The following is a 24,100-nucleotide window of genomic DNA, read 5'->3' on the forward strand; positions in this document are numbered from 1 at the left end:
CTCCCCCCCCCAATAAGCAAATTAAAATAAAGTTACATATTAATCATTAGGATGGTACAGTTTCAAGCATGAGCTCAAAAATGTGAAATTGCGTGAAAAATGCTGCGTAGCGGGAACCAAATAACAGGCACACATCTTTGGATATACGCATATGTTACTGCAAACGGTCTGTTTGTTTATAAATTATAAACGTAACATCCAATGTATTTAAGGGCAAAATATTGTGTAAATATAATGGGACCTGATTATACGTGTCAATTTTGGTGTCACTAATATAACAAAATAGCGTGCCGCTGTGAGAGATTTGATTGAAAGCTGAAAACCGAGATCCTTCCGTCTTTAATGCAGGATTTAATTCACCAGCGTGTGTATGCAGTAAGCAGCAGGAATTTAATTACTTAATTCTTTTGTTTTAGGATCTAAACATAAGTATGAAACACGCACACAAAAATTAAATTAAAATTAAAGCTGTCCCTGTGACAGGCCCAGAAGGCCCATATGGGTGTGAGATGCCGAAACTCCCATATTTCTAGACATCCTGCAAACAGATGGCAGTGAGGTTGTCAGCCTTACGCGCCGTCCTCCTTTTACCCCCCAGGAAGGTTCCTGATACTCATTTCTATTAGGCTGTGTCCACATTAGCGAGCCGAGGTTCGAGCCAAGCTTCGAACCGAGCCCAGTCGCGAGCACATGTTATAACTTTCCATGCGGCTCGCAGTTATGTTCTCCAACTATGGACGTGTTTAATGCTCGCGACAGGGTTCGGCTCGAAGCTCGGCTCGCTAATGTGGACACAGCCTAAAAGCTGAGTCGACCCCAGGGCCATAGTGCGGCTGGAAGGATTACGCACACAGAAATTAAATAAAGAACCTGAGGGGAAGAGGCAACTCGGAAAATATACGTGTGCATGGAGGATGATGTCATACAAAATGGAATATGAGGCTGCGGATTCAAACCATCTGGCTCGAGATAGGGGTCAATGGCTGAATCTTGTGAACAGACAATAACATTTCGGGGTCCGTAAGAGGCGGCACATTTCTTGACTAGCTGAACCACTGATAGATTTTCAAGGACTCTACTGCACTGGGTTAGTTAAACCACGAAAATTACGAGGATCTGGGTGCGTCGCGGGCCGTATAGAAATTCATAACATAATTTTGGCGGAGAAACTGATTTAGTGACAACGTTAGAGGATTGCTTTTATATAGCGATGACTTATCTGAAGGATAGGCTCCATTGGCGAGCGGTTGAAACTTCCTGTTCTGAGTTAACATATCAACCAGTTACAGGAGGCGCCGAAGCCAGTGGTTTGCAATAATTCTTGTGTCTGTACGTAATGTGCATGGAAACTGGCTTGACCAGTTCCTGCAGCAGCGCGTACGCTACCGACATCTGTGGTAAAGGGACTTTCATTTCTTAAGAGCATATTTAAAAAGTTCAAATACTGAATAAGAATAGTGTTATAGTATGTCTTGTTATTTCCTTTTTTATAGTCGTGGCCTTGGCAAAAGAGATTTTCCTAAGCATCATAAAAACATAAAGCTTGTATTGCCGCCCTGTCCACTTTTCACGTCTCTGGAGAAACCGAAAATACACCAAATGTTTTTTTCGACCTTTGATATCTCTCCAGCCGCCGCTGTACCAATTAAATAAGTTTTTATATTGAAATATTCAACCTTCCAAGCACTTCGATTTCTTCTTTCACATATTTCCCCACCAATATAAGATTATCTCTCAAATTTACGAAATCATGTGAACTATTACGGACTGGAGTTTATTGATTACAGTATATTTTGCTGATGAGTGAAACAGCTTTCGTGAAGCTGTGATTTTTTTTTATCTACACATAGCTGACCTTGAACACCATCGTGATATGTGTTTTCTTCGTGGCGTCCACTATTTCTACATTATTCTGGAACACTTGTTAATGCAAACGATTCAGCACTCTTCAGTCTACTTATAATGAGACAAAATTTTTCTCTTATTTATTGACCGTAGACAAATTTAATGGAACTGAGACCGAAGTGGTTGGTCTAAAGTTGAGACACAGCTCTTTAATGGATGGTGGCAATTATATGCACCACTCAAAAGATATATTTCCTGCACACCACTTCTTCCTGTTCATTTCGCCATTTTACTCGGATTCACAATGACAGCACCGCTCTTTAAGTGAATATTTCAGTTATTATTCAGGAGACTTCAATGCAAGTATAAGATACGTATCTTCAGATCGCGACCAACTTTAATGGTCTCTGCTCCACAGATTCACTTTTACTATTATCTATAAAGACTATTCGCCCCATAAGAGGGAAAATACGTCACAATCGTTGTACAACAGCTGAAAATTTCACAGCTGTGATTCGGCATGTAGGATCGTTAATTCTCGCCCAGATCCCAGGTGGCGCAGACGACGGGTAAGGCCATTTACTCTCGTTCTTTCCACGAGACTGACTTCAAAGATGGCGTCTTTGCAGTGAGGAGGTGCTTATTGTAGCTGCGTGGTGTTCAGTGTTTGTTGGTGTATAAATTTATCTTGGGCCCCATGAAAGGGGTGCGGAGGCCCCACAAGAGGCTACAAGTAAGACACGCGTCTTCTAATTCGTGTAATTGTTGTCACTTTCATGCCAGCTGTTTGTGTCTTGACCTACATATTGCATTGACATTCCACTTTCTCTTTTCAGATATGGAGACGAAACTGGCCATGATGTATATACTGGTAAGTGTTGCTCATTTCATTGATGATTGAGATGATGCCATATTTTCCATTTCATCAGGCCCGCATATCATTTTCTACCAAAGGTTGTACAATTCCCTGGTTTGCATATAATCTGGTCGACTTTCAGGAAATTAATTTTCAAATTTTCACCGCCATATCCAACAACTTAACTGAAACTATACGATCACCACCAAAACAGGAGTTTCTGTAACAATGTGGGTTAGTGAAATCTCAGATTCTGACTGCTTTGACTACGAAGATTATCTTTTGGGAAGTTAAGCCTTGTAGTCTTGTAGATACATAGCGACGTTTTGGAGTAATGGTAGCAGCAAGTTGCTCACTTGGCTTACTCCTCGACCCTGATGATTGCAGTAGTATATTCTTTCGAAACGTTGGTAAATACCTACCAGACTACGCAGCATGACATCTATGAGAATATACAACCTTCATCGTAGGTTAAGTTTGGTGTTGCTCTTAGCAAATTCAAACAATATTTTGTTATATAGAAATTCTTAAGCGTCAACACTGTATTTTTTTCTGCGAAATATAAAGCGATCAGATGACGCCTGACCGGCTGAAATTGTATGATTTAATAAAGTGAAAATAGGAGAGGAAACGGAATTGTCCTAAAGGGTTCTCTCAACGGTGTATAGACGATAGACAACGTCCAAAACCTAGTAATTCCCGAAGAAATTACGTTTATCAAACGTCCCCAGTATAGGGCTTTCTTATTAATGTGTATTGTGCGTAGGCTAGTGTCTGTAATATATTAATTAATTAAGCTATCCCTGTAACAGGCCGTGGAGGTCCATATGGTTGTGAGACCTAGAGGCTCCCACATTTTCTAAACAATCGGCTCACAGATGGCGGTGAGGTTATCAGCCTTACGCGCAGGCTGACTGCCTTGTACCCGCAGGAAAATTCCTGGTACTCATTTCTGTTAGGGGCTGAGTCGACCCCAGGACCATAGTGCGGCTAGAAGGATAAGAACAATTGAAAAAATCAAATTACCTCATCGGGAATCGAACCTGCGACCTTCCGGCTTGTGGTCTCCTACCTTAACCAACTACGTTACCGCGTGCCCCACATATTACAAGGCTTATTTATAAACTTAGTTGAATTTATGTTAATGGCCAAATTCTTTTGTAAACCCGGTACGTAATTTATTTATTTATTTATTTATTTATTTATTTATTTATTGGTAGACGCCCATAGGCCCGAATGTATATGATGCCATCACCTAACGTTGAAGCAGAGAATACAGGGCATTAGAAAGTTCATCTTCATTTAGTTCAATCGAAATAGGTGGGTTTCACAGGCGTGTCCTTCTGGACGCAGTGGTGCAGTACAGTGAGGGGATGTAACCGGTTCGACTCTAGGTTACCGACATAATTTTTCGAGGCTCACTCTGGTCCAAGGATATTGGTGTTTGAAACAGGTCTCAGCCGTTCCCTTCCACACTTCGGCCTCCACTCTAGTTGATGTCAGGGGCCCACGTGGCTTATGCTTGCGAACAGTTTCTTAACTTTAATATGAAATCATATAAAGTTTAATCTTCTGGGATATGACGCCGTATAGTCAGACTACAGAGTGTCAGTTCACAGAAAAGAGTATTCTTCACAGTCACTGCCTTAAACCATTCAAATCTCACAGATAGGGAGGCTCATTATGAATACTCTTACTTACTTACTTATTTACTTACTTACTTACATACTTACTTACTTACTTACGTATGGAGCTGAGCCCTTCTTGAGGAGAAGCCGAATCTGCAGCTACTCAAGAATTTCCCAGCATTTTATGGAACCCGAAGCTTCATTACTGTGTTCACAAGAGCCCTTCACTGGCCCCAATCCTGAGCCAGAAATTTACAATTATGAATACTTTGACAACCTGAAATCCGACATCAAATCATGTACTTTCATTTACATTTATCTCATGTTGCATAGGCCGATGAATTGAGAGCTTTATGTGGCCGGACAAGGTTTTATTTGGGAATCTGTAACGATCACCAACTTTAGAACCATCGGTCACTCCGTGACACATGATCGCGCTATGTATGGCGAAGCAGACCAGCCTTGACTAACGTCACAGTTCCGTTTACCCCGCCTTGACACGTCACGGCGGCTCCAGACTCGCGTTTGGTCCAATGCAGCCTGCTTCTATAACGAGAAATACCACGTCACTTGGAATTTGTTGCTGCTGGTCGAGAGATTAACCCTTTTCTGCATTGTGAACGGAAGCTTTGAGTACTCCCGCATCGAAAAGAGAAAATATTGATGTAGCTTAAATTAAATTCCTAAGGGCTGTAACGAATTAGAGGACTTAAGTATTAGAACTTAATTTGAAGTCTGGGATTTAGTGAAATAAGTGATTATAGGAGAAAATAATACTGACAGGTGAAGAGTGGTAAAAAAAAAAGCTTTCTAGAGAAGTTTATTAGGCTAAAGGAGCCAGGATAACGCGGTGTGTATAGTGACTAAGGTACGGGCTGGACGACCGAGGAATCGGAGTGCGATTCGTGGCAGTGGCAGGAGACTTTTCCCCATAGGGTCAAAACCGGCTCTGAGACCCACCCATCCTCTACACATTGAGTACCGGCGGCTGTTTCCCCGGGTGTAAGGCGGCGGGAACGTCAAGCTGATCACTCACCCCCACGTAGTGCCGAGATTAACAATCATGACGCTATACCTCCACTCCCCCTATACTTCTTTATGGCGTAGTGCTTAATTAAATACAGGGATAACCGATTGTTTTCCTTAAAATCAAAGGTAAACGTATTGGGTTGTGACACTGTATTTTCATACTTGGTTTCAGGGAAACTTTTGTAATCACCTACGAAAGTACACGTTATCAAAATACGGAAAACGCCAGTCTTAATTTATTACTTAACTTACTCACTCATGGAGCTGAGCCCTTCTGGAGGAGCCGCGAATTCTGCAGCTACTCAAGAATTTCTTAGCATTTTATGGAACTCGAAGGTTCATTACCGTGTTCACAAGAGCGCTCCACTGGTCCATATCCTGAGCCAGATCTATCCAATCCATACCATCCCATCCTAGCGTCATAAAACCTCAGTATCAGTCAATAAAGAATTCTGTAAGATTTGAGGTTTTCACGGCGGTGACTATGAAGAATGTCGTCTTCTGGGATGTGGCGTCGTGTAGATATTGTGTAAACCGAACCGTCGCTCCTCCGAAACGTCGGTTTACACAAATCTACACGGCGCCACATCCCAGAAGACGACATTTTTCAATAAATAATTCTGTTCTGAACACCATTCCTGCGTTGTACTACATAACGTCATAGCGCAACAAAAGTTCGCTTTTCCCAATAACATGTATCGTATAACGTGCTTTTGTCTGAATTGGATACATTGATCACAAATGATAAGACAATTTTTTATTGTCGTATAATAATCACGGAAATGTGCCCCTCAGTGGGGTGTACATATTTGTTGAATACCTTCTTTTGAGAGTTTTTAACTCATTGCAGATGCTGTTGGAGACCTAATAAATTTCACAGAAATGGCATGAGTTTCCTTTGTTGGTCGTTATTCGTATATTACATAAACTCTTTCAAATGAGAGTTATATATCGTAATGCGATCTAGTTTCGTTAGTGGCCGGGTCTTGAAACTGAACACTCGCCTCCATCTAGTGCCGAGGTGAATAATTATGGAGCCATACCCCCACTTTCCCGTACATCTTCGTGGTGCGGTGCTTAATTAATTAAGCATATCTTTGTATATTGTTGCCATATTATTCGTCTTTTTAATATATTCGTAAAAGACGTACGGATGTCCTGCACACCACTTATTACGAAATTTGAAATGACGTTAAAGCGAGTAATTTCTTCACTAATGAATCATTTTATCACATTATTATTGACATAAGTTAACAGAAACATTAAGATAAAGATACAGGAGTGTAAAAACGCTCTGTTTTGGGCCAAGATTCAGTACACACAACTATGAAGTGAAAGAAAATTTGTGTGTTCATATTTGGTATTCGCATTTAAAATGTTAATGTATTTTATGTTACCAAAGCCTCCTTGACTAATGTAATGTTAAATCATAAAATGATCGTGATGATCATACTATCGGAGTGATTGTAATAATTATGAACCTGTTATGTAACAATCATAAGACCCAAACGGAGGGGTCGAGTTTCATATTGTTACGATTTAGGGGCGTGTTACTGTAGACAGGGCATGGATTTGTGAATGGATTAATTGATCACTTGTATATTCTACTCGGAAGTACACTTTACAGTCACTGACACAGACTAGTGTCCCCAATCTATTACAGTCTACACTAGCCGTTTCCTGGCAACGACTTCTACCAGTGGCGATTCTTCAGCTTCATGTACTCTGGCCTTCTTATATCTAGTAGCCCTGCAGAACTCTTCTCAACTGACAGCTGAAGTAACTGGGTCCTAGGCCGGCGGTCATTTCACACTAACCTTCTAGTCTTCTCTTCTCGGGCTGACATTCAACTAACAACTGAACTCTTTCCCCAACCAAGTACATTAATTCGCCTCACTCAACTGAACTGCTGACAACTTCCACTCCGGAACTCGACTGACGCTACTTATAACATTTCAGCACGAACCACATAGAAAACACCGCTTCCATTTTTGTAATCCAACAATACTTATACCGTTGCATGCATATCCGTTGCCGCCGGAACCCGTTTACCGAACAGTTGCCTAGCGATATCCCGGGTATTGTTGGATTGTTTACCGACCGTTACTTATAAACAGATGTTTGTTTATCCGCCTGTCGCATAACAACGGCTGTACTCTTCCGTTTCGAGGTCTTTGCCCAACAACAGGTCTATACTCCACAATACTAAGTAGGTAGAAGGATATTCGATTCTGTGTGAATCTGATCGAATTCTTTGAGGGAGAAGAATGAGCGGTTCTGCATAGAGAGTTAAGAGAACAAGACGGTTGAGCGCGGCCATTCTCTGCCCCAATTCTAGATACATGATGCGCTGTGTCCACAAGACAGTTTCACTTTGCATCTTACTTTTGGTATTTCAGTTCGTCACGATTTGATCTAATTGTACCACAGTTCTTATGTATGCGCGTGGGCATGCGTGCGAAGAACACTCAATTAGACCTAAAATTTCTCGTTGACGAAACGGGGTCTCCTTGACCAGAAGGTGTTGCTGCGGTAGTAGAACGGCAGACGTTGGTAAAATCAGTCTCATTATCGTCAGACAATTCCGTATCGGAAAATCTGACTTCAGAAGCTCGCTTTTAGCTGCCGTGTTGATGTTTCAGAACGAAAGAGGACAAAATACAAATAGTCACATATCTTGGCAGCCACTGTTTCATCTTCCAAATGTACGAGTAGATTTAAATATCAGATTGTGTCCGACTTGTCCCATATCGCTTTAGATAAAATTACTTCATCAAAGGAGTTTACTGATTGATGATGAATTTAGTAACATAGTATAATTTTAGGGTCTGGCAGGTTGCTCTAGAGGTAACGTTGTAGACTTGTATTCGGGAGTTACTTGGTTAGAATCTCGGCCTGTACATCGGCTGTCCTGAGGTGTTTCATGACTTTTCCTCAGTTCCTGCAAGAAAAGTTTCCTTTCATATGCTTTCCAATTAACAATCTGTCGCTCATCCCGACATCGGACGTTTTACGTGTTACGGAAAAAGCGTCGCTATACCTACCAAAAGAAAACATAATTGTTGGAAACTACAGTGCCTGCGCATGCGCCTCTATGTGCTTCCATTATTCCAGTATGTATTATTTGCGACTGGAGTATAATGTGTGGTTTCGGCCTTCGGGATGATGCCGCGTCTAATGTTGAGGCGTTCAAACGTTTCGAGAAACCTCTCCGTGACCATATTCATGGTTAATCACTTTGGGAGGGTTTTGGCAGCTACTACATACCTCTCGCATTATTTAGTCTGACTTGAAGTCATGATTGGATAGACAGAGGACAGGGATGCTAACCAATAGGGAGCGGACCATGTGATTAATGAAAAGAGTTTATGAAAAATGTTTTCAGCGTCCACGTTGATAATCAAAAGAAAAAGCTGTCCCTGTGTTTAACTAATTAAGCACTACATCATGAAGGCCTATGAAGGAAGAGATTATACATCCGCTTATTATTGACCTCAGCACTTGCTGGAGGTGAGGGCTCAGCTTCACGCCCCGGCCGCTTTACTGCCGGGGGAAAAGCCCCTTATATCCATTGGATAGGAGGCTGGGTGGGCCCGAGAGACGGTCTGGGTGGTCGTGAGAAGAGGCGGGCCGATAGTTTTAGCGACCCCGTGATGTGGACAAAATGGGTGGTAGAAGACTTTCTGTCTTTCCCTTTGATTTCTTCTTTCCTTCCTTTATTTTCCCTCTCCCTTGTGGATGTAGAAGGGATTTCAGTGATTGTTGGATGAAGGTGACTCAATGGTGGGTTTATTATTTGTCGAAATTTTTCCACCCTGCTCCTCCCATCTTTTCAGATTTGACAGCTGTAATAATTCCCCTTGAATGCTATTATATTGACAGATTCTCTTTAAGAGATAATTTTTTATCTTATTCGTGGTGATTTTCTTGCCTTAAACGAGAAGGTGCTTGGTTCTTTCAGTACTCGCAATGGAACAAACATTTTCCTACGTAAGATTCTGTATTGTGTTTGGTCATTCGAATTCCTGGCATCAGTCCAGTCACACCCATTGCTGTCTCTTTGTTTTGACCATCCCACTCCGCGAACACACGTTTACATGGTTCTGCAGGTTGGTTTCCTGCAGCCGGTGAACTTCTGATGGGAAACTAATCCCTCCCGACCGGATGTGAAAGTACAAATTAGAAGAACAGTTAATGTTGTATGGTCACGACTTTCGGAGGAATTCGGCAAATTTTCGTCTGATGACATTTTTTTTTTCTAGTGGAGTGGGACTAAGTCCCTTGTACTGCGGCCACTTCTGGCCTATTGTACCAGCCCCAGATGATAGGTGAGGGTGATTGTGGAGCAATTGGTGGAATGAAGATTGGTAGAGGAACCGAAATACTCGGAGAAAACCTGCCCCAGCGCCACTTTGTCCCCCACAAATCCCACTTGACCAGTCCCGGGATCGAACCCGGGCCGCCGCAGTGGGAAACCAGCGACTAACCGCTTGAGCTATGGCGCTGCCCACCTGATGAAAATTTGTCTCTGTCATTAAGGAAGGAACATAGATTGATGGTGTTTGAGAACACGGTGTTGAGAATATTTAGACCGAAGGGAGATGAAGCGACAGGAGTTTGGAGGAAACTTCATAATGAGGAGCTTGATAAGTTGTACTCTTCTCCAAGTATAATTAGAATGATCAAGTCAAGGAGGATGAGGTGGGCAGGGCATGTGGCACGAATGGGGGAGACGAGAAATGCATATAGGATATTAGTAGGAAAGCCAGAAGGAAAGAGACCACTGGGAAGACGTAGGTAGGTAGGCGTAGGTGGGTAGACAATGTTAAAATGGATCTTAGAGAGATAGGATGGGATGGTATGGATTGGACTGATCTGGCTCAGGATAGAGACCAGTGGAGGGCTCTTGTGAACACGGTAATGAACCTTCTGGTTCCATAAAATACTAGGAAGTTCTTGAGTAGCTGCAGAATTGGCCGCTCCTCAAGAAGAACTCAGCTCCATGAGTAAGTAAGTCGCAAAGTGTTAATTAAGTGTTCTGGAATGTTCTAGAGGAATATCCGCTGTACGTGATCGAAAGCTTGTAAATGCCCTAATAATGCGATGCAATTAAGAATTTATTGTTAGCTTTTCGTTTACAGTGATTCTTTGGTGAACAAAATGGTGCTGGGGCAGGTTTTCTCCGAGTACTTCGGTTTCCCCTGCCAATCTCCATTCCACAAATTGCTCCACAATCATCCTCACCTGTCATCTGGGGCTGGTACAATAGACCAGAAGTGGCAGCAGTACAAGGGACTTAGTCCCATCCCACTAGCATTTTAAAAAAATGAAAACATTGAGATGAGAAATGCTCAAATATCACTGAAAATATGATAGTAGAAATTGTTACAATATGTATTCCTGTTAAATGTGATAGACTCTTTAATACAGTTAAAAATAGCAACTTGTCGACTGCAATAACTGGCAATAACTTACGGAACATTGTGTATAGGCATGCGAATTTCGATTATAAACAAGTTCTACCTATACGCCGGTTTTATTACATAGTAATTTTATGTTTGCTTAGAACTCCAATTTTATGCAGGTGAAAATGGCCTTAGAAGATGCTGCAACTCTAAACATAGCAGTTTAAAAACGTCAAAATTGTTATATTGCGGCTTGAACTCACAACACCACTGAACATTTTATTTTAACTGTAAAATTATAGAAAAATATTTCCCTGTGCTTAATTAATTAAACACCACGTCATGATGATGTATGGGGGAATGGAGATATGGCTCCACTATTCTTGACCTCGGCCCTAGGTGGAGGAGAGTGGAGCTTCTTTATCTCCCGGGAAGGATCCTCCTGTACCCATTGCTTAGGAAGCTGAGTGGGCCACACATCCGGTCTGGACGCTGTGGCGTAGAGAATAAACTCTTCTTCCTGCTGGGAATTAAATCCCGGCCGCCCAGCCCTTAGCCCGTGGCTAACGACTGAGCTATCCCGGCGCCCTTATTTTAGCTAAAGTAGTTTACATTCCTATGGCTTACTCCTAGCTAATGTCGAATGTCGAAGAACTGGTAATTATAGGTTTGAAATAGTTGCTGTCCAAGCACTCAGAATTGCACATATCCAGTTCTTTGTGTGGAGATGATGATTTATTGAGGGAGAATCGTGGCATCCTGCTTTGACAACTCACGGCCTCTTGTGTTGCATCATGTTATTGTGGGTCAAGTGTAGTCACAGCGACCGTCTCGTGTGGGCATTATTATCGTCAAGCATGGAGAAACCTTGACATCCTTCGCAAACTGCACAAAACTGACTTCCATCACCGCAAGTAATGTACAGGCGCAGGTGAAATTACCCTGAGCCTTCTCAGTTTACTCAACTGTGTGCACATCCAAGTTTGTTTCTTTGCATCACACTTTCATTCTTTTGCGTTAGGTGCACAATGGGGACGTATACTGCAGAGGTCTTCATCTCTCCACCTCCATGTAAAACCTTCATACTACTTGACAGATTTCTATGAAATTTGACATTGAAGATCTACATGAAAAGTGTTTGGTGCATTTCATTTTGTCGACACAGCTATCCTGGCATCTCATACCAATCCTCTATCCGCATCCAGGAACTTACAAGACCACCTAAATAAAATTCAACACTGGCTGAAAAAGTGGCGTATGAAGGCAAATGAAAATAAGTCTACGAATGTAACGTTTACCATGAAACGCACTACCTGTCCTCCAGTAACGTTAAATCACTCAGATACCACAAGCAGAAGACGCCAAATACCTTGGTATACACCTGGATAAACGACTGACATGGCAAAAACACATTCACACCAAAAGAAAACAACTCGGAATAAAATTCCGACAGATGTATTGGATGCTGGGAAGGCAGTCGGAGCTATCGACAGAAAACAAGATCTTACTGTATAAAACCATGCTCAAACCGATATGGACGTACGGGATACCATTATGGGGATCAGCCAGTAACTCAAACATAGAAATTCTCCAACGATTTCAAAGCAAAGTATTACGAATAATAGTTAACGCACCGTGGTATGTGCCGAACACGGTACTACACAAGGACCTAGATGTACCAACAGTACGAGAGGAAATTAAAAAAACAGCAAAAAGTATAAAATCAGACTCCAGGCCCATCCGAACGACTTTGCACAAAAACTGCTCGACGACGAAGGGGAAATCAGGAGGCTAAACAGATTTAAACCATCAGATTTGCCCACCAGATTCGAATAATTCAACACTTAACTGCATATCACTAAGCAGTTAAAATAAGTATTGAGCATGTTCATTGGAACATGCTCACCACAACAAGTTCTCTTTCCTTTTCTATATGTAAACCACAAAATGTACTTATTATCCACACTTAATGGATAGATTGTATAATTATTGGAGTTAAAAAAATTCATTTTGTAGAATTTGAAATACAGTATGCGCCAAAAATCAGTACTGAAACTCGCTCATCTCGAAAGCGCATGTGCGTTTGTCGACGGGGCATAGATCCAGCCGCACGTGTTCCCAGTAGTGAAAAGGAAGTTGTGTTGCGCATTTGTTGGAAATGGGTCTCTCGATGGAGGAAAAAGTATTCATATTTGAGTATTATTTCCGCTCATACGGAAGTGGTCGCCATACAATTCGCTTCCTTGGTTTTGAGCGGCCAGATGTTATCGTCCAGAAACCGCTACACAGTACACGTGTGACGATATGGTGTGCCGTCTCAGCACACGGTATATTAAGCCCCTATTTCATTGAGGATGAGGAAGGCAATGCTCTTACCGTCACCCAAGAACGCTACAGGGACATGGTGATCGGACCATTTCTTCAGGATTTGAGAAGGTTCTGTCGTGCAAGGGGCCTTCACATGAATAGACAGTGGTATCGAAAGGACGTCTTTTCATTTCAGTACTGAAATTTTTGGCGCATACTGTACTTACAGAGGTGATTAGAGCCGGGATAGCGCAGTCGGTACAGAGACCGGCTGCGGACTGGACGACCAAGAGGTCGGAGTTTGAGTTCATGTGGGGGCAAGAATTTTCAAATCTCCGTGTCGTCCAGACCGGCTCTGGTGTCCATAAAGCCTACTATCTAACTTGTGTTGGGGATATCTTTCCCCGGGGTTAAAGCGGACGGAGCGTAAAGCTGACCATCCACCTATAACTACGGCGAGGTCAATAAAACATGGGTCTATACATCCACTCCCCCATACGCATTAATGGCATAGTGCTTAATTAGTTAAGCAAAGAGACAACTTTATCGTTTCCAGAGGTGATAATGAAGAATTTTGTCGTCTGGGATATGAAGCCGCGTATTCTGGTGAATGCGTCTGGGGGCATATAGTCCATTTTAGGGTCGAGAAGTAAGCTAAGCGGGAACTCAGCATGAAGCAGGTAGCATGTTCCTCCGATGTGCTGGCGGACTTCCACTCGACTACACAGCGCTACATCCCAGGAGATAGAAATCTTTAGTTTTGGTTCATATAAACCCCACTTTACGTGAATCACATGTCGATTTTCGTCGTGCAGTGTGTGAGTGTCGAGATTACCATGTAATTACATAATATCACAGATAGTATTATTAACGATGTCTAGAATTAGAAGATGTCATCGTGCGAAGTAACTGTCGAGAACACGCAAAGCCTTGTGTCCTGGAGAGCGAACACGATTAAGGTCGCGGGTCGCGCTTCCTAGTTATACGTGCCGCTACTTGAACAATGCCATTACAAGTCACGCAATCGCGCGTGGTAACTTTTCGGAACACCTTCAGAAGACAGGCTGGGAGTTTGTACTCTGTCTGAAAGTGAAGAATTCAGTCAGAGTTTCATCTGATGAAAGGGAAAGAGAACTCGCGCCTAGCTTATTACGAGAAAGTTGTCCTCAGCAGCCACTCCTCTTGTTGTTCTTTTCTTTTTTTGCATCACACACTTTTGCTGTGAACATTAGACACTGTACAAGTTGTTTCGCCGATAGTGAAAATTACCACGAGAATGGCCCATCGACACCGATCGAACTTTCTTAAATGTGTTATTATAGGACTGAACAGTTGATCGTTTTAATGCATTACTCGGTTTGAAGAATGCCATCTTCTGGGACGTGGCGCAGTGTACAGCTTGTGTGACCAGACGTTTCGGAGTAACATATCGCCTCCATCTTCAGGGTAGAAAAATCCGCGAGCGAGGGACCAGCTCTTTGAAGAACGCCATCTTCTGGGCTCACGCAAGATCTATACAGTGCCACATCCCAGAAGACGGCGTTCTTCATAGTCAAAGCAGTGAAAACCCCAAATCTTACATTATTGAATTTACCAAGTAATTTTATTGACTTTTGAAATATCATGGAAGCTTCAGCCAACACGTTTCGAAACTTTCTATTCTGAGTCCACTAAGAAATGCTCAAGTCCATGAAGACATGACGCAGTGTAGTCCAGCATAATCTCTCCGACATTTCGGAGAAACATTCTGCTCCTTGCTGGCTACTTGATGGCTCACTCCTCCGGCCTGGAAATGGAAGCGGCATGGCCCCCCGAAAAGTAGGCGAACTTCGACAACACATCCAAGAAGATATTACTCTTCATACGTGTAGTTAATGCTAGGAGAACCTCGTATCCTGCAAAATTCAAAACCCAAATTCATTCAGTTACTAGCTTGCGGTCGAAATAGGCCTACTGCTAAAAAACTACTCACAGGTTGGTCTTCCAGCATGTTTGTTGCAAAAATTGATGGGCATATCTGTCACTCAATGCCTCGAGTCTTTTCTTTCTAGGCCTATTTCTAGGGTCAGCGGAACGGTCTTAAAATTATTATTATTATTGNCTCTATCTAGGTCTCACAACACTATGTGCCTCCACGGCCTGTTACAAGGATAGATTTACATATATTATTATTATTCGTGCTAACTTTGTAATTGACCTCTATGCTGTTAAGTTTGCACGTAAATAAACACGAATTGAATTGAATTATTAGTAGCAACGGTGGTGGTACTGGTGCTGGTGCTGGTTGTGGTAGTTGTGGTTGTGGTAGCTGTGGTTGTGGTAGTTGTGGTTGTGGTGGTTTTGTTGGTGGTTATGGTGGTGGTGGTGGTGGTGGTGGTGGTTTTGGTGGTGGTGGTGGTGGTGGTGGCGGTGGTATGTAGACTTACAGATATTTTTAAGAACTTTTTGAGTATTAAAAGCCTAAACTAGTTCATTTTTTTGTTTTTGTCGTTTCGTGTTTGTTTTGTCCTGTGTTGTCATATTGCTGTTGTTTGTATTCGTGCTGACCCTGTAATTGGCCATTGCTTGTTAAGCTCATCACGTAAATAAATAAAAATTGTATTATTATTTTCAGTGACCTTTTCCATATTTATCTGCTTTGTTTATCCGTTTCATAACACGGAACGTCTAACGGGGGAAGTTGCGTTTTGTCTGCAGCTTTGATAAAAGTAACATGGGGATTCGAACCCTATGGTATCGGCTGCTGGAGTTTACTAAGCTGAAGAATCGCTGATGTTTATCTTCTGTCATACAGAACTGTTTCTTTTTTATTAAAGTAATCGTCCTGAATGTGCTGCAGCTCGAATCATTGCGGCCATCTCCAGTAGACCAGAGAGAATAGGCTATCGATAGAATATAACATTTTCGCGTGATAGTAATATTTTCATGAGGTCTGATTATCCAGGATCTGCCTCAACTCAGTTTATAGTAAACAACGGACATTGCAGCATCTGCTGATGTCCTTAGCAGGTCCTCGTTCTCCAGTTCTGCAGGCCGCTAGCTGCGCTTATACAGTGCATGATTGCTGGTTCTTGCATGCAACGCATGTGGGTCGCACTTTACTACAGGAAGTGCCTCAACATGCAGTTCCACCAAGATAACGATCTTATAACAGAAACCGGGTCAGAATTATGACTTCTAATCCTGCTGGTACGTTTCGGGTTATATTCACACGAATTCGGCACGGCGTTCCTTTGTCGTGTGAGGGTAGGCGATCCTGCTGATGTCGGCGGTGTCAGCGTTTTCGTGATATGTAAGGACACGGAGCTGTATGTATGATGTATTCTTCACCAGATATCACCAAGAAGGACTAAACATTGTAATACGCATGGTGGAAAGTAACAAGTGAAGTTACCCCTGTACTTAACTAATTACGCACTACGACATGAAGTTGCATGGGAGAGTAGATGTATAGACTAACGTATTCTTGACCTCAGCACTAGTTGAATGTGAGTGATCAGCTTCCCTCCCCGGCCGCTTTATCTCCGGTAGCCATTGCTTAGGAGACTTGGTGAGCCCCAGTATCAGTCTGGACTACGTGGAGAAGCGCATGCTAGCGATAAGAAATGCATACAGAATTTCGGTCGGGAAACCTGAAGGGAAGGAATCACTTGTGAGCCCTAAGCGTAGGTGAAATGAGGATATGATGGATTTTAAAGAAGTGGGACATGAGGATTCATGTGACTTGAGATAGGGAACACGAAACTTCTGGTTTTATATGAGGCAGGAATTTTCTTGTCCAGCTGTGCAACTGTGGAGGCCTTTACATCATGGAGCTAGAATTCGAATGATGCGAGATAGACCTTGGCACTTAGGCTCAAACGAACTTTCTGTTACATTCTCTAAATCTGTTTTTGATTTGCTTAACCACTTCCTGTCAACTACGTCTCCTACAGAACATCGGAATGTCGTTACGTTTGTGAATGTTGAACTGATGAGGCTGGAAGAATGCGTCGTCTGTTTTAAGGATATTTATAAGGAAATGTTTCGGTCACTAAAGAATTTCCGACGAAATTCAGAATTCCTGGTCTCTGGCCCTAGATTGAATCCCGACACATTTCGAATACAAGCACAATTGCTTGCCGAGGCACCGCAATGTTCAGTGACAGCTCCTTTGTAGAGCTAATTAGTAAATACACGTAATATACAAGAAATACGGGGAACGCGCTAGCGTAGTTGGTTGAGGCACTATGCTACAAGCCGGAAGGTCGCGATTTCGAGTTCCGATAAGGTGGATTTTTTCAATTAACCCAATCCGTCCAGCCGCACTATGGCACAACCCTGTGGGTCTCCATGACCTGTTACAGGGATAGCTTAACCTTTTATGTAAGAAAGACGTTCGGACCTACTGTGAAGTGCTGTTCCTGGATCTACCAAGGAGAACTTTCAAATATTATCAGACGCCGACACTGAATCCAGCTTCATCCAGAATTCTAATCCATGAGCTAACCGCGCTGAAGAGGCTCTTCTATCCGTGTGCTTCGGTTGAGGCATATTTTTTTTTATTTATTGTGTGTCGCCCGTCATTTGCAGACACTTCTATAAGTTGTAAGTTCTCCGCCCCTACGAAAAGAATAGCGGCTGAAGCTATTCGTTTCTTTGTATTGGTCATTTGCAAGAAAATCGTTATCACAAGTTGGTGATTGTACAACCGCATGTTTCGCCTCCCAACTAACGAATGGACTCCACGAAATGTGGTTAAATGGAGAATGTGGTAAGGGTTGCCTTGAGAATCTAATTTTCATTCTTATTATCCCAGCGGGGGCAAGCGGTAACTTAGTTGGTTGAGGAACTATGCTAAAAGCCGGAAGGTCGCGGGTTCGATTCACAATGAGATCTGATTTTTAAATTGACCTAATCCTTCCAGCCGCACCATGACCCTGGGGTCGAATCAGCCTCTAACAGAAATGAGCGCCAGGGATCTTCCTGGGGTTAAGGAGCGGCCGACACATAAGGCTGACAACCTCAGAGCCATCTGTGAGTCGATTGTCTAGAAAATGTGGGAGCCTCGACGTCTCACTAAACCATGAGCCTCCACGGTCTATTACAGAGATAGCCTTAGCATCAAACTGCGTCTGCCTATCTACAAAGTGTGTTGCTTAGACATAGGCACAACTTTCAGATTCACAGTTTCGCGCTATGTGCTGAGTATATTTAATTAGCAATTAATTAAACATTTTGGCACGTCACAAAGACACATACTAAGAGAGGAATATGGTAGAGTTAACTCGCTAAGCTTATATTGAAGAGGTGATCGCTTCGAGGCTTGCTTGTGACCCCAGCAGTATTGGTCTAGTTTCTTCGTGATTTTCCGTAGCCCCAGTCAAATGCTGGGATAGTAAATGGATTAGGACATGACTGTTTCCTTCCAAATTCTTTCGAATTAATCACTTCATCCATCACTCCGACATGGACGCTATACATTCTGTCTATTGACAGCGACGGGAAATAACACACGAAAGAGAGCAAGGAGACACTGCACATTAGTGTACCCCCCAAAAAATGAAAATATTAGGACTGGTTACGTTTCTGAAACACCTAAATTTATAAATAAATAAATATATAAATTAATTCTTATTAAAGTTTCATTTGAAGCGAAGTCATTATTACAGAATGAACAATGCATTTCTTCTGTTATTCTAACCACCTTATACGTCTGTCCACCATAAGTTAATGTTGATGTGACTTAGTAGCGAGAACTGCATTCAAATTATGTATAAAACCGAGATAACGGCCGTGGGATCCGTTGCGCCGACCACACGACACACATTATCCACTGAAGTTGACGCTAACTTCGCCGGCAAGCGGCGATCGTTCGGTCGGTATAGTTCACTTGCGGAGTACAGGCCACGGAGTTTTTTATGTTTTAAGATTACACTACATACCAACCGATTAGGACCGTTGGGCTGCATGTAGTTAGTTCTGAGTTTTAAAATAATTTACTTAAAATTTAACCTTTGTAAACAAATTTATTTGGAATCTGTGGAATTATTTGAGACATATCTTATATTAAACTAGTGAAATGCTACATTTGGAGCATGGCTCTGTATGGTTCTGAAACTTGGACACTTACGGCACTAGATCAGAAACACCTGGAAAGTTTTGAAATGTGGTGTTGGAGAAGGATTGAGAAGATCAGTTGGACCGATTATGTGAGAAATGAAGAAGTGTTAATTAGAATCAGTGAGCAGAGGAAATGCTACACGAAATAAGAAAACGGAAAGCTAATTGGATTGGTCATGTTTTACTCAGAAACTGCCTTCTAAAAGAAGTTATTGAAGGAAAGATAGAGGGGCGGATAGAAGTGACAAGAAGACGAGGAAGAAGACGTAAGAAGATGCTGGATGACCTTGGGGACAGAAGAGGATACTGTCATTTGAAGGAGAAAGCTCTAGATCGCATTAAGTGGAGGAATTGTTTTGGAAGAGACTGTGGACCTGTCGTCTGACAGATTACTGATGATGATGATGATGATGATGATGATGATTTTATTTTCTAATTGTTTCTTTCAAACGATGATCCGATTTTGGGAAATGTGACCCTCCCCCCACCCCAAGTGCTGAGTAATCATTTCTACTCCGTGTTTTCAGTTATTCAGTCAATAACTAATCACTAACAATCACAAAAGTCACGTTTCGCCACAACCAGATGTGAACAACATTCGTCCGAAGCCGCAACTGCCGTAGCCAGAGAACGCAATTTCGCTTTAGCTATAATGCTAAAGTTGTAATGAGATAAACATCAGTCTGCACACATCGCGTCTCTGTACTGCATTGGACATCAGTTGCAGGCGATCTCCACTGTAGCATATACGGGGGCATACGGCAATGAACATAACATCGGCTCTCATCGTGTAAACAGACCTTGGTTTAAAACACATTCAGGACATCTCCTTCCTCTTTAGGATATTCCCAAACCTAAGAGCCTTCCTGACGCATTTAATACTAAATAATTCGAAAATATGAAAATAATAATTATTTTTATTATCATTATTGTTTTACAGCCCCGCTGTTGGGCCTTGCCGCTTTTTCACATTCCTCATCCTCTACAATATCGGTAGGACTCCTTAGCCGGGGATCAGCCCGTCGCAAGGCCTCTACCTAACCACAGTAAAACACAAACACAGAATAAACACACATAATACAGACAACCATGTCTTGAGTGGGATTCGAACCCACGATTCCAGTGTTCGAGCGAGCGAACACAGTTCATGCCTTAGACCATGCGGCCACCGTGATCGGCGAAATATGAAAATGCAAATACAAAATTACCAAACAGGTGACATGGAATGGAATTGCGGGACTTGCTTAAACATAGAAATTTAATGATTGAACCTTGATCACATAAGGGAAGAACTGAATTAATTTGTTTGCCTGTTTACATATCAAATATAAAATTGTCTGCGACACTTAATAAAACACTCCAATTTTACGAGCATTTATTCATTTTAACATCTATGTAACTTTTAACAAAAGTAACAAATGAATGATAGAGAACTTCCATCACCATAACTTTATCTACTGCAATCCCCGCTTGGGCCAAAACTTCGGCTACAGATCCATTTATATTGCTCTCCGAACCCTGGACTTCCGAGTAGAATACAGCTCTGTTGAGGGCAGAGAAAGTTACGACACTTCACGCCCTACTTGGCACGGTAACACCTAGTGTCACTACACGTCGTGATGTTGTCTAGCCAAGCAAATAGTTAGAGGAGTATAGCCCCGATCGGTATGAATCGAACGCACCAGAATATCCCGTTACAGTTACCTCCATTAGGCTCGAAGGATAAATACACTCACCGAAGATTTAATATTGCTTATTTCCTTTTAATGTCTCCATCAACAGCACGTAAATAAAATGCCTGCCAATTTGTCGTCTAACAATGTTCAAACTTGCAACTGACCAAAACCGCCATGTTGTCTTTCACACATCTTTCCGTCCGTATGTGATGTGGTCTGAATCATATGATTACCGATTTACGAGTAGATAAAGCTACATGTAGTATTCCTACTTCTTTGTCTAGCGTCTTGAGATTATTTATTGCGAAACATTGTAAGGGCCACTTGAGGACCTAAATGAACTTCAGATTTTAAAGTCTGTTGACAGGTTTTAAGGAAGCATAATCAAGGCCTGTGGTACGTATATTACACTAGCACTACTGTGTATTTGTTTCCTTGGCACTACAGCCCCAGTGGGCCTAGGCCTACCTCCATGAACTTCTCCGTTCACTTCGGTTTTTCTAGATCTTAGACATACGGTAGGACTCCTTGGGCAGGTGATCAGCTCGTCGCAAGGCCTCTACCTGTACACAGACACAGAAAAACGCACACAAACATCCATGCACTGAGTGGGATTCGAACCCACGATCCCGGCTTCCGAGCGAGCGAAAACAGTGCATGCCTTAGACCGCTCGGCTACCGTGACCGGCTAGCATTACTGTGTATACCGCTTATTAATTTTAATTATTTTTAAGACTTGTGTTTAAGAACTTAAATGAAGTTCTACGAATATACATAATTTGAGCCCCTTGATTGATTTTGGTTGAAATGATAAACAGCACTTTTATTTACAGGGACATTGTCCTATGTGAGTTTTATTCACTTTTATCCACCTTAAAACTCAGATATCTGACACTAAAAATCTGTGATCTTACCTCAGTAGCTGTTAACCTGAGAGAAAATTATCTTGAATAACTTTATACAGGATACATACTGTATTATGAAACGATTGCGTTAAACTGCCCGCTGTAGAGTGAATTTCTGGTAAAAGGTAAATCTGTCCCCATAACAGGCCGTGGAGGACCATTAGGGTTGTGAGACGTCGAGGCTCCCACATTTTCTACGCAATATGTTCATAGATGACGATGAGACGGTCAGCCTTAAGCGCCGGCCGTCCTTTACCCCCAAGTAGATTCCTGGTATTCATTTCGATCAGAAACTAGGTCGACCCTAGGGCCATAGTGCGGCTGGAAGCATTAGTTCAACTGAAAATTTTAATGACCCCATTGGCAACTGAACCCGCAACCTTCCGGCTTGTAGCATAATCCCTCAACCAACTACGCTACGGCATGCCCCATGAGAATTTCTAATATGCGCCATGAAAACGTCAAACTATTTGATGCATATATGAGTTTTGTTCTATCACACAAAACAATATACCTCACTACTAGCTCGTATTTTACTGTGTATGACTGAATTTGTTGGTCGTACAATGTCGCAACGGGGGCACGCAGTAGCGTAGTTGTTTGAGGCAATATGCTACAGGCATATTGGTCGCGGGTTCAAGTCCCGATGTGGTCATTGGATTTTTTCAATTGACCTAATCCTTCCAGCCGTACTATAGCCCTGGGTTCGACTCGGTCTCTAACAGAAATGAGTACCAGCCGTAGGGCTGCCGACCTTGCCGCCATCTATGAGCCGATTGTCTAGAAAATGTGGGAACCTATGGGCCTCCACGGCCTATTACAGGGATACCTTTACTTTTTTACTTACTTTACAAAGTCGCAACATATTTCGGCCCATGGAAGCAACACCAGGCGATATATTAACAAAGCCTGTATTACTGAATTATGCCTCCTTGGTGAGCAAGTTGTTAGGTATATTGTTGTGTCTCACAGGAAAAACAAAACTCATATACGAGTATAGCACTAACACACAACAGGATGCATCCCTTAAAGTTTACTTGATGCATCTTACCATACATGCCCCGTCGACTTTTTGTGGTGTCCATATATCTGCAGAGCAGAAACATGATATACATACGAAGCCCACAATTTTATTGCTATCCCAGCGTCCATTTTCCCGTTCTTACCCTTAATGTACATGGCGTCAGTGGAAACACCATTCAGTGTAAGGTGCCGGAAACATTTGTTATTAAAATTTGTACTTTTAAATTTTGAAGTACGTAATAATACGGAGACGCAGCGGACTGTACGCGAGCGTGTTGAAGCATGGAGAGGTGTTGTGAAGTGACACTGGGCGCGAAGTTACTTTCATTAAATTAATGAGAGGCCTGTAAAGTAATGATCTGGAACGGACGGTAATGTAAAAAGGTAAAGGTAAAGTTGTCCATCCGCCCAAGGAGTCCTACCGAATGTGTAAGATCTAGAAAAACCGAAGCGAACGGAGAAGTTCATGGAGGTAGGCCTAGGCCCACTGGGGCTGTAGTGCCAAGGAAAAAAAAAGTTGTCCATATGCTTAACTAATTAAACACTCCGTCGTGAAGGCGTATGGGAGAGTGTATGTATATATCCACATTTTCTTCGCCTCGGTACTAGCTGTAGGTGAGTAGTCGACTTCACGCCCCGGCCACTTTACCCCTGGAGAAAGAGGCTGCGATACCCATTGGATAGGAGGTTGACTGGACCTCAGACCCGGTCTGAACGACGTGGAGAAAAGAGAATTCTTGACCCTACCGAGACTTGAACTCCGACCCGTCGGTCGTCTATCCCGTAGCCAGTCGCTATACCGACTGTGCTATCTCGGCTCGTTAGTAAAGCAAAGTAAAGCTACCCCTGTACCAGGCCATGAAGGCCCATAGGGCTGAGAGACGTTGAGGGTCCCACATTATCTAGATAATCGGCTCAAAGATGGCGGTAAGGTTGTCAGCCTTGCGCGCCGGCCGCACTTTACTCCCCAGTCAAATTATTTAATTAATTCCTGGTACATTTTTCTGTTAGAAGCTGAGTGAACCCCAGGGCCATAGTGCGGCTGGAAGGATTAAATCGAAAAAAAATCCAATTACCTCATCGAGACTTGAACCCGCGACCTTCCAGCTTGTAGCATTGCCCCTCAACCAACTACTAATAATACTCAAAACTAAAATTTACGTTTGACGAGTCTTTTTTTTAGGTGGGCGTCGTAAAAACAGAATGTAGCGTACATCCAATGTGACCATCAGGCTCTACATGCCTATACCACTCTACATGAAAGATTTTTGCTAAAATTTGGCATTGCGAATAATCGTTGTATTCATGAACTAGCCTCGTGGCA

At 42.5% G+C, this 24,100-nt stretch overlaps 1 protein-coding gene across 3 annotated transcripts in view; it reads left to right on the forward strand.

The window, feature by feature from the left end:
- Positions 1–24,100, forward strand: part of LOC111870400 (cuticlin-1) — an 82,941-nt gene that overhangs the window by 11,431 nt on the left and 47,410 nt on the right. For 2 of the 3 annotated variants that reach the window (XM_023862654.1, XM_023862652.1), the window contains one exon: positions 2,682–2,716. In XM_023862654.1, the coding sequence (XP_023718422.1) occupies positions 2,684–2,716 (33 nt within the window). In that variant the 5' untranslated portion in view covers positions 2,682–2,683. Of the gene's footprint in view, positions 1–2,461; positions 2,579–2,681; positions 2,717–24,100 lie in introns of those variants that run through there. The other variant, XM_023862653.2, reaches the window with a different exon arrangement.

This window comes from Cryptotermes secundus, unplaced genomic scaffold (assembly GCF_002891405.2).
Source record: "Cryptotermes secundus unplaced genomic scaffold, Csec_1.0 scaffold1114, whole genome shotgun sequence".
In the NCBI taxonomy this organism is placed as follows: domain Eukaryota; kingdom Metazoa; phylum Arthropoda; class Insecta; order Blattodea; family Kalotermitidae; genus Cryptotermes; species Cryptotermes secundus.